At 36.5% G+C, this 12,116-nt stretch overlaps 1 protein-coding gene across 3 annotated transcripts in view; it reads right to left on the reverse strand.

The window, feature by feature from the left end:
• Positions 1-12,116, reverse strand: part of col24a1 (collagen type XXIV alpha 1 chain) — a 116,457-nt gene that overhangs the window by 38,230 nt on the left and 66,111 nt on the right. For all 3 annotated transcript variants that reach the window (XM_028443818.1, XM_028443819.1, XM_028443820.1), the window contains 3 exons: positions 5,438-5,491; positions 3,041-3,094; positions 618-671 (listed from right to left, as the gene is read on the reverse strand). In XM_028443818.1, the coding sequence (XP_028299619.1) occupies positions 618-671; positions 3,041-3,094; positions 5,438-5,491 (162 nt within the window). The remainder of the gene's footprint in view (positions 1-617; positions 672-3,040; positions 3,095-5,437; positions 5,492-12,116) is intronic.

Genomic DNA, 12,116 nt, shown 5'->3' on the forward strand with positions numbered 1-12,116 from the left:
GGAATAATACAAATGAAAATGAAGCCTATTAATTTAAATTCTGGTTCTATAATAAACAATGCAAAACTGCGTAATAGTTATTTTTCTTTTTAAAAGTGCAACTGAAAATGTATTTTGTGCCTTAACAATTGGACTTTAAAAAAAAAAAAAAAAACGTGATTGCAATGATTTACGTCATATTTGTTTGGACCAGCAGAGGGCACTGGTAATACAGTGATCGGTTGGCATGCCGATATCTTGCAGTGAAGAAGAGAAGCTATGCTAGCAGACAGAGCTAATAGAAAAACGTGACTTTTACAGATATTCAAGTAATATTACAGATTTTCTTTCGGTGCTAAAGGGGTAATGAATCATTTATTAACATATTTAAGAGTAGAAGGCAGCCAGAAAGAAAGTATTAGCAGACTCCACCCGCCGCCTACACTTGTGGATAGCGCCCTCTGCTGGTTAAAAAAAAGTACTGCGATTCAATTTTCAGAAAATCGATATCAACCGTGATACCTATGAATCGATTTTTAACTGCCTTACGATTAATCGTTACATCCCTACAGGAAAGTGAATAATTTTGTATATTATGAAACAGAAAGTCTTGCCATATTTGAAAGTTTGTCACTTACATGTGCACCTTGCAGACCGAAGTCGCCTGGACTTCCAGGAATACCGGGATAGCCCTTCAGCAGATTCAAGAAAGGGACCACAGGAAAGTATGCACAAGTCATTTCAAAACATCTGTGACATGAATACAAATTATACATAGATAGAATTAAAGCTACATACTATAACACAGTAATAACAGTGAATGAATTTAATGGGCTTTTAAATGCAAAACACTTATTTTATGCTATATTTTCTCTTTAATATTTAATCTAAAAAGTTTTTGGATTGCTTTCAATATCACTTTGAAAAGCCTTTTTTTCCCACTGCTACAAAAAAAAAAAAAAAACCCTGGAAACTATTTTTGCCCTGGGATCTATAAAAAATATAAAATGATTTTTAAAATTTGTTACAATAACAAATAACGTCAAAAGGATATTGAGGTTTGGCATAGCAAACGGAAACAGATTATCATGACATGATGTGTGTGTGATAAAACAGCCCTGAGCTTTTCAATTAAACGGCACTCCTTTTTCATGTGGGCAAGCTATAGCACACGGAAGCAAAACATAACAGAACTCCTTCGAAAAGTCTCAAAGCCTTCTTTGTGTTGCTCTCAATGATACACAAATGCTCACAGCCAACTTTTCAGCTAACATCGAAATCTGTGCTGTCTTTGAGTCAGTCAATCAGTCAATCAGCCAGGCAGTTTAGGACTAAACTTCAGCAAGATAATTAATCCAATCCCTGTCTGGGACTGTGCTAATGTGCCTGACTTATAGCCCAAACAACATTGGACCATGACACACTTCTTCTTCCAAAGTGGCAATCAAATTCAAAATGGTTCATGTCTCTGATCTTTGGGTGGGTTTAGGTTTTATTTTTCATGTTTATTGTTAGTGGGGAGGGTCGGTTGTGTCTTTATTTAACAAGAATTAATTCAGATGTTTAAGACTTGGCATATGTTAAGTTGAAGTCTTGATATCATCAAGTTCAATTATTGATATAGGCAAGTTCAAGTCTTGATATCGGTAAGTTCGAGTCTTGATATCACTAGGTTAACATCTTAATATCGTTAAGTTCAAGTCTTGATATCATTAGGTTAAAGTCTTGATATTGTTAAGTTTAAGTCTTGATATCGTTAGGTTCAAGTCTTGATATGGGTTATGTTAAAGTCTTGGTATTGTTAGGTTCAAGTCTAGATATCGGTTAGGTTCAAGTCTTGATATTGTTAAGTTTAAGTCTTGATATCAGTTTGGTTCAAGTCTTGATATCAGTTAGGTTGAAGTCTTGATATTGTTAGGTTCAAGTCTTGATATCAGTTAGGTTCAAGTCTTGACAACAGTAAGGTTTAAGTCTTAGGTCAGCCTTGTGAATCACATCAGTGCTGATATTCAGCACAACAGCACTCCTCTCGTGTGATATTGCTTAAATATGAGTTAAGTTTAAGTCTTTGAAAATTCAAGGTTCAAGCTCGTTCTTCCTTTTGGTTTTTCACTACTTTTCTGCTATGAGAATATTCAGGCTCCCTCCTATTTTTACGCAAGCTTGCTTCATTACCTGATTGTCCTCCCTCGCTATTTAAAGGAATGTTTGGACACTGTGTGCTTGTCGGAGCATTGTCTTCTTTTCTGTAAGAACTAACTCTTGTTGTTCCTGGCCTTGTGCCACAGTTAATTTGTAAATGTAGTCAAGCTTTTATGTTTTTGGCTTGATTTCCTGTCAAAAAGCTTTGCTATGATAAAAGAAAAATGCTGTAAAAAAAAAAAAATTAAATATATATATATATATATATATATATATATACAGTTATAAGTGTTTAGTGTGCAAGGGTGGGACATGTGGGAAATAACCAATCTTAACCAATCAACTTAGATGTTATTAAAAGTATTTGATTATATTGCATATCTCTGAGTCTTGGCGACTAGGCTAAAATAGTGTTAAACTAAAAAAAAAAATACTGTAACCTGAATTAAATCAAAGTATTTACCTAACATGAACACAGAATCACAGTCGTCACTGAATTTGCTCCGCCAAAAAAAACAAAAGAGAAAAAAGGAGAGAAAAAAAAAACATCAAAGGAAAAGCGTTTGTTGTTAATTCCTTCCAGTTCTCGGAGTGACTGTGAACAAACAAATCTGACAGCTGCGTTTTCAAAGATTTTCTTCAACATGAGTTGTAACATGGCTGGAGCCTGAATGCTTTAAGGACTGTACTGCTGTGGATGTGCTTACATCTTCATGAATCAGACCTTTACAGCAAAGTAACATCTGCCAGATGTTACAGCCAAAACTGCTGAGTGGAGCAGTTTGATATTTATAACCCTCAGACATCAGTTTAGTTTATCCAAGCTGTTGAAGCTTTTGTTGATTTCCTTGAAAACCTTTTTGGACGTGACTCTGGGCTTTTACAGACTCTGCAGAACATCTCGACTGACAGTGCTTACCCTCGGTCCTTTCTCTCCAACAGGACCAGTGGGACCTGGTGGTCCTCGATCGCCCTGGAGACAAAACAGACGCCATCGTCAATCTGTGAAAACTGAACACCTCATCACAGTTTTTATATACACTTTCCCTGGAAGGAATGTAATGAAAAGGCTCGAACGTGGAAGGACAGAGTAGCCCAGATCTGAGCAGAGGTAAAAGAAGCTGGGTTTCCATTACAGATTTTCGCAAAATAAAAGCGATATTTCTAAATGTCGACAAAGTATAATCACGCTTTGATTCCATTGCCTTCCATTCAAGGCTGTTTTGGGCTGGAGCCTCATAACTCTCATCCTGCATGACTTCACTGCAGGAAGATGGACGCTCTAAACCTCCTTATAACTCTACGCATTCCTATGTTGTTCGCTGTCTAATGTGACAGTGAAAAAAAAGCGTTTCCATAGCGCTTTTGCGACACATTTCAATATCAAAAGGTCTGAAATTCTTCCTCATGAAAGCGTAAAAACTTTCTAGCGATATTTGAGTGTTTTTTCAAAATTTAGGTGTTTCCGTTACCAGTTTTTATTGCACTATTTCCAAGGGTAATGGCAACGCAGCTAGAGAAAATAACTCCACTAAACAACATCAAACAGTAGGCAGAAGAGTTTTAAAGTGCTGTAGTGGAAAAAAATCTGCTTGATCAGTGGTAAGTTTTGAATCAAAAATAGTTATGTGTATGGAATTCCTGAGCTGTCATGGAATAACTGTTGCTGGTGCTGACAGATTGAACGAGCAGAAAGATTTTGTGTAAGAGTGACAAACAGGAATTTGACTAGCAGATGGTTTCCTATCAGAAGAAACATGTTCTGACAAACGGGCCTGCTGGATAAAAGGAAGGGAAGGAACAGGCAACAAGAGAGAGCAGAGAAAGGCAACAATGGAGTCTCTGCAGAGGTACAACTAACATTTGATATACCTGCTTTATCCTCTACTGCAGGGGTGTCAAACTCATTTTAGTTCAGGGGCCAAATCTGGACCAGTTGGAGTTTAAGTGGGCCACAGATTTTAGGTGGGAAAAAAAGCAAATTATACATTAAAATGCCCTGGTTTGCCCTTCCACATATAAATACTAAAGTCTGTGAGTATATCAGTCCCTGCAGGATTTTTGCCTAAAATTTTGTGTTATTATTTGAGGAATATTTGCCACATATTGCCACAATTTGAGATTAAAAAGGACTACCATCATGTTATGTAAAAAGTGGAAAACTGAGCTATGCAAATTTTGTGGATTTTAATAGATTTTTTTTTTTTTTTTGGAGGGGCTCAGATATTTAAAACTGAATTAGTTGGTAATTTACATAATGTTTCATGATTTTTTTTCACATCATTTTTACTTTCTCGAGTGGCTGAATTTGATGCTCTGAAAGGCCGGATTTTGGGTTTGACACATGCTGTACTGGTTTGGAGTTTCTGCTGGAGCCTTTTCCAGTTGTTTCAGGGTGCCAGTCCATTAAAGGGCTATCACGCATCCTATGGGTTTTTATAAAAACAATAATATAATGGATCATATTTGTTTTTGCACTGAGGAAAAAATTCAATTCGGTGCCAGGAATAAACAATGGAATGTGAGATGAGAACATGCAAACTCACAGAGAGAGAGGGTCATGATTATTAAATGATTCATTTTTTTTTTTTTTTTTTAAATATTCTCAATAAATGTTGTTTATTTGTTTTATTAATTTATATTCTACACAGTGACAAACATGTATTATAAACAGGTTGCATTATTTGTATCACTATTATTGCGCATGTCATCCATCCATCTATTAGGGTGGCTCAAAAAAACTATTCTTCAAGGAAAACCCCCTCCATGAGTGAAATGATGCTTGTTTTGAGGTACAAAACCATGTACATTTTTTTCAAGGCCCCTCAAATCTGACAATTTTTCATTCAATTTGATAAAACATGCATGTGTATTGTGTACAACGTTCAATTTATTTCAGTTGAAATAACAATTCAACCATGAATAATGTAAGTAGGGGGAATTCAAACATATGGAACACACTTTTCAGTTTTATCACTATCATTGTGCAGATTTTACACAAAAATTATCCATCCATCCACTAAAATTACACATTTTAATAATAGCACAGGTAAAATACAAAAGAAGCACAATAAATAAATAAAGTCTCAGTTAAAGCTGAACATTGACGGGCAGTAATGGTGACATACATGGGAATATTGATGTAGTTATTGATGCATATGCAGACAGAATGAGTCCTTACACAAGCATGTGTTCCCCTGGCCTGGGACCTTAAATAATGGCTGCCTAACATGGGCGTAATTACACAGGTCTACCACTGACAGGAGAGCAGCTGATGCTGGCTGACAGCCTAATGACAGAGAAACACAGCACTTACCTTTTCACCTGGAACTCCCATCACCCCAGCAGTGCCGAACAGACCTGCAGGGCCCTGGAAGAGAAAAAGGAATATGATTATGTCAGAAAAGGGAAAAGTATCCCAATACTTTTCCCTTTTTGTAATAAAAGTACAAAAAATGTCACTGCATGAGGACAATTAATTCCCATTGAGGTGGATCGAGGGGTGTCAATTTGGGGAGGTCTTGTGAAATAATTTTTAAAAAATTGCATGGTGTTCCTTCAACAACAATTCATAACTTAATTATTTGGTAATTTACAAAATGATTCATGTTTTCTCTGTCATTTTCACTTTCTCCAGTGGGCCTAATCGGATGCTCTGGAAGGCCGGATTCGGCCCCCGGGCCTTGAGTTTGACACAGGTGGATTAGAGCAACCAATGAAAACCTCTGAATTACACCTTCTGAATGGCTTCTGATTAATAATAACACAAGCCCAAAATATTAATTCAGACATAAATAAAGGTTTATTAGAGTTGCTGATGTTCTGAATCATTTTAAATTAAGTTAGAAAATGTTAAGAAAGAGGTTGGAAAGTAACTGAATCTGAAATTACGCAGGTGACAAGGATATGGAAACTACACATCTCACCCAAAATAAATCTTTAGTTGAGAACAGCAGAAAAAAAAGAGATAATAAAAATAAAAACATCAAAAGATGTGTGACAAAAAAAAAAAAGCACAAAGCCTCTTTATCTATCCCCCATTTCCTATTAAGCATTTCTTTTAAACTTTTCATTTTTCTCTTTTATATGCAGGTGGTGTGCATTGTAATAGTTCTTGTCTTATTTCATCATTATTATCTATTTATTATTTTATTTTTTTAGGAAAAAAAAGCAGTGTACTCTTGATGACAGTTGTCTATTACAATGAAATTAAATGTTGCAATAAAGTATTAAAAAAGAAAAGAAAACACAAAGTTAAAAAAAAACAGAATTGATGTTTAATATCACTGCAATTTGCTTTTAAATCAGCCTAAATTCTTTATGAAAATCAGTGAATTATTCTAATCAAACCTATGGTAATTATCATCAACATCGTAGGTTCAAACCTATTAAACTGGGTAAGAACCAGTCCAACTAGTGAAATAGTTCAGCAACAATTACTAAAGAAAAACAATGTTTTCATAGCAGAATGGGCTTTTAACTATACACAGTTTGCGGGTGATCAAAAGTTGTCATTTAAGTTTTCCAAATTAATTTGAAAAAATAAAATTCTTATTGTAATGTACATAATATACACATACTGTCTGTTAAGTGCCAAAAACAGACTAGGAAATGATAAAAAAAAATGGCGATATTGAATTCAAAGGTTTACAAAATAAAACCAAGTAAAAAAGTTTTAAAGGCCGACGACATTTGACCCTCCTGCTTCCCGTAGCAGCTCAGAGCTTTGTTTGTTTACAACATGACGGACACCGCGGGTGATCTGTGGACCCATAAGTCTGTTGTTTGTAGTGATACACTGAGAAAAGACGCCGACTAGAATGGAGAACGAGCAAACCCTGCGCTCAGTGCGCACTTGTCTGGATACAAAGCGGTGGATTGAGCAACTTGACTTTCTGATTCTTTAAGTTACAGTGGGGGCTGAACATTTCAAGCTGCATTTTGGATTTACTTTGGCAGGTCCATAATACAGCATTCAAAACTTATGTCATAGAAATGAAAAATGATAATAATAAAAACAGTTTGATTGGTACATTTGTTTGTAGTCCTTATTTGTGAAGTGAAACTCGAGATGGTCTATCTATTTAATTTTTTTTTTTGCTGTGAGAATCTCAAACTCTGCCTATGCTTTTAACAAATGCACTCAGTCTGACCCAAAGCAGTCATATACTGAAGAAGTAACTTAACCAGTCAGGATTAGTCCAAAGTACTGGGAAATACGAAAGAAAAAAAATATTCATTATGCAACACCATATGGGAGGGACCAGAATGACTCCAATTGTATTCTGCAGCCAGACAAGGACATCCAGAAGAAGTGATTTTCTCTTCATTCATGTATTTACATTAAAAAATGCTGTTTCTTTGTGTAAAAAGAATGTACAACTTTTTACAGATGGTGAGACAGATGATTGCATTTCTACTTACAAGATGATAAAACAAGAGAAATACCTAACAGTTGAGTTCTGGGTGAGAATGTCCCAACGGGAAGCAGCTCATCTAAATGTTAGAGCTTTCAGACGAGCTTAAACACTTCCAGATCCGTCATCTGGGATGATTAACAATGATTGAAAGCAGTGTCTGCATTTTCCCAAAAAAACAATCTGGAGTTCAGGTCCAAGTTCAATTTAACCCAACAAACGGCAATTAAAACACTGCTGTGTTCACTTTAAGCGTTTAAAACAGAAACCAATACCGATAAACTGGAAGGTTTCATAAGCCTGACTTTAGCACACCACCCCCACCCTGAGACACTGGAGAACAACACTACAAACTCAACAAGTACATATTGTCTACTACATACTATTATAATTATAGTTCCCAGTTTCCCAAGATGCATTTCAAATCTACAACGACAAAAACCTGAATCACACTGAGGCTAAATATCTCTGTTGATTCGCCACATTTGAAAGTTCTGAAAACATTTTCAGTGAGAAAGTGACCAAGTAGAATATCAACATGTGGTCATTAGATCCATAAAACTCACGGAAACACATTTCATGCCGACATTTTGGTGATTTCCAGAGACCCACCATTGTGCTACTGACAAAACTTCCAGTTAATTTCAAAACAAGAGCCCTATTTACAAAAAATATCCATGTGTTTTACTGTAATGTACAGTTTTTTTTGCTGAAAACAATAACAACAGCGTGTGGATAGCAAAAAGAAAATTGCTTTGGTGATCACTGATCTCCCTCGCAAGGGCGAGGCATGAAGCCAGCGTTTATAGACACGCCCACTCATGAATATCCATGAAGGCCCCAAAACAGCCTGTTTTTAGACCTGCTCAGAAAGTCACTTTTCAGAGGCTAAAACTCTGGAAAAGATGGGTGAGAAATAGCATGATATAGGACCTTTAAGAAAAATGCATAAACTCATGCTTTGTATTTCACTTGACTATATCTGTAACAAATTTAGTAAAATAAAATCCTAATGTCATTTAGTTGACTTAAACTAGACTATTACTGACAAAATTTTGACAAAAACTACATCGTGTTTTAGTCAAAAGTTAATACAACTAAATCAAAGTTTGCTGTCAAAATTAACACTGGTTGGTTTCTTAATTATCTTCATGAGTTTTTCTAGATCGGATCCGGATTGCATTTTTTATTGCAATTTTTCTGGGGAAAAAATAGGGGTACCCATACATTTGGACCTACGGTTTCATTAGTAATGGTGACAGAAATGTTTTCTAAGCCTTTAAAGTGTGAATGATCATGGAACCATGATCAGGATCCCTGATCCAGACAACCACCAATGTCTGGAAAAGAGTAGATTTGGGTGCTGAGTTCTTTTTGTACTGAAATCTTTATTTGGATGAAAAGAGAGAAAAAAGGGATGTGACGAACATTAACCACAAAAATGTCAAGTGAAGGTTAAAAGCATATTCAAATATTTACTATAATGTTACAAAACGGAAGAAAAGTCAGTAATGGTGTCAATAAGCTAGTCCAGCTTTTACTACGGTCATTAAAAGCTCTTCATTGACCACAAATCCTTTTAATTGTGCTAAGAAACGTTCCAATGCAGTGCCTGGTATCGTTAACAGGAGATCTGGAAGGGTTTTCCATTGGAACGGGCTTTGACATGACACACACGCACACACACACACACACACACACACACACACACACACACACACACACACACACACACACACACACACACACACACACACACACACACTGACCTTAAAGCACAGACAGAATAAGCACCATTAAAAAGCAAAGCTCACAAAGTGACATTTATTAGTTGTAGATCAATGATGTGACAAGAAAATGGAGCACTCAGCCTGTATTCTAAATTGGTTAAAATAGCTACGCTCCTAAAAGGTGCCGTAAAATCTCTGTTGAAGAGGTTTACGTGATGCGGGGGAGGACAGGTGGACCCCGGGTCAACAGTCTCATACAGTTGTTTTTTTTTATATTTGGGGAGTAGTGATGTAATGGTGTTCATTAGAGCCTCCATATGTTTGTAACCCCCCTTCGTCTGCACAACCCCATGGTTCCTGTTTGGCTTCAAAGGGCCTCTCGACTCAGTAACTGCTTAATGCCTCTCATATGTGCGCCTCTCTCTCTCTCTCTCTCTCTCCAACATGGCCCACTTGGTGCTTCTGCTATGCACAGAATGCAAATATTAACATTAAGAGGCCTCCAGGAAGGACAGACATACTTTCAGATGTTCCGAGAGGTTGTGTTAACACGAGGATGCTACAAAGGAAAAGACCTTTAATTTCCTTTAGAAATTTAGAAACAACTGTTAAGCATTAAGTGACACAAGATGAGACGCAAAACTGGGGAACACTTTACCTGAAGTTTTATACATTATAATATAATAATACACCATCAAAGGTCAATAGGGATGTAAGGTCACACACGCAGACAGACTAGTTTTACACAGCTGAAACAGTCTGGGGTCAAATTGACCCCAGAGGAACACCAATGTGTGCAATATGTGTTCATCATGATCATTTTTATGCTTAGTCAATTGTATCCATCAAATTAGGAAAAGTCATGAAATGTAAAACAAAAATAAAAGTCAACTCATATTTTTTGAATGATAAACAGTGAATGGGGTCAAATTGACCCCAAGTTAAATAGGAGGGTTAAAACATGAGACATTTCAAAAAGCCTGTAATGGGATTGGAACCATGTCACAGTTTTGAATAACACTACGTGAAGTGTCATACATATGGTTGACATTACGCTGTCATTATTATGACATGACACCTGTCATTAGCATGAATAAGGTGTCATGAAGGCTGTCATTAAGTGTCGTTCACTAAACTATGACACCTTTGGAGCTATGTTGGCATTTTTTAGGGTTAGATGAATGGATCTAGTTTGATTAGGTAGGGTTAGGGTTAAGGTTAGGGTTAGGGTTAAGGTTAAGGTTAGGGTTAGGGTTAGGGTTAGGGTTAGGTTAGGGTTATTAAAAATAGCACGGGCTCAGGATATCCTTTCGGCCCCCAATTAAAAAAATCCCATTTTGTTATTTTAATATTGGCTTTAGGTGGGGTTTTCCTTTAATCATTAAATTAAAAGTAATCATAAAAATAATAAAAAGAATAAAAGATAAAATGTAAAACAATTCAAACGATCAGACACCCGTAAAAGGGACATAAAAAGAGGCGTTGGTCCCCATGGGAATTTGGAAAACCAGGGGGCGTGGTCCCCGCGCAGCAACCTGATGTTCAAAAAAGGGGGTTAATACAACAGTGAAAACCTCTAAAAATATGTTTAAAACCATTCATAAATAATTTCATAAAAATTTAAAATAGTGAGGTAGGAATGATAAGGTAGGGTAAGGGTTAGGGTTAGGTATGGGAAGGAGAAGTTAGGGTAGGAAGGAGGGGGGGGGGAGGTTTGTTTTAGGGTTAGGTTAGGGTTATTAAAAATAGCACGGGCTCAGGACATCCTTTCGGCCCCCAATTAAAAAAATCCCCTTTTGTTATTTTGATGTTGGCTTTAGGTGGGGTTTTCCTTTAATCAAAAAAAAGTAATCATAAAAATAATAAAAAAAATAAAAGATAAAATATAAAAAATAAAATATAAAAAAAATTCAAACGATCAGACACCCGTAAAAAGGACATAAAAAGAGGCGTTGGTCCCCATGGGAATTTGGAAAACCAAGGGGCGTGGTCCCCGCGCAGCAACCTGATGTTCAAAAAAAAGGGGGGGTTTAATACAACAGTGGAAAACCTCTAAAAACATTTTTTTTTTTATAAATTAGAAAATTCATAAATAATTTAATAAAAATTTAAAATAGTGAGGTAGGAATAATAAGGTAGGGTAAGGGTTAGGGTTAGGTATGGGAAGGGGAAGTTGGGGTAGGAAGGAGGGGGGGGGGGGGGGGGGGGGGGGAAAGGTCTGTTCTAGGGTTAGGGTTAGGTCTGGGGAAGGTTTTTTTAGGTTTAGGGTTAGGTTAGGGTTAGGGTTAGGGTTAGGTAAGGGGTTAGGGTTAGGTAAGGGGTTAGGATTAGGGTTAGGGAAGGGGTTAGGGTGAGGGTTAGGTATAGGTAAGGGGTTAGGGTTAGGTAAGGGGTTAGGATTAGGGTAAGGTAAGGGGTTAGGGTAAGGTTTGGGAGGGGTGGTTAGGGTTAGGTTAGGTTTTGGGGAGAGGAATAGTGTTTTACGATTGGGGAGGAGAAGGGGGTCAGGGGGATACAAAGGTGATTATGGGAGAGGAATTATATAAAAAAACACACCATATACAAACAGACATAATTCATGATAAAAACATATCAGGGAGGAAAATCGTTCCCCTCCCTTGTTTCCTCTCCCATTGTCCTGTTTCTGTATGGCTGGTATCCCCCGCACCCATCCCTCCCCATTTATATTTGTTCTTTTTTAAAAAAAACTCCTGGATAGTGTATAAATAGATTTTAAGATAATAAATAGACACACTAATAAAAAATTCATATATATATATATGTGTGACAGTAAAATAGCTGATAAATATTAATTCTAAAACGATATCATAAATACATTAAAATAATT

The sequence above is a fragment of the Gouania willdenowi genome, chromosome 4, assembly GCF_900634775.1.
Source record: "Gouania willdenowi chromosome 4, fGouWil2.1, whole genome shotgun sequence".
Taxonomy (NCBI): domain Eukaryota; kingdom Metazoa; phylum Chordata; class Actinopteri; order Blenniiformes; family Gobiesocidae; genus Gouania; species Gouania willdenowi.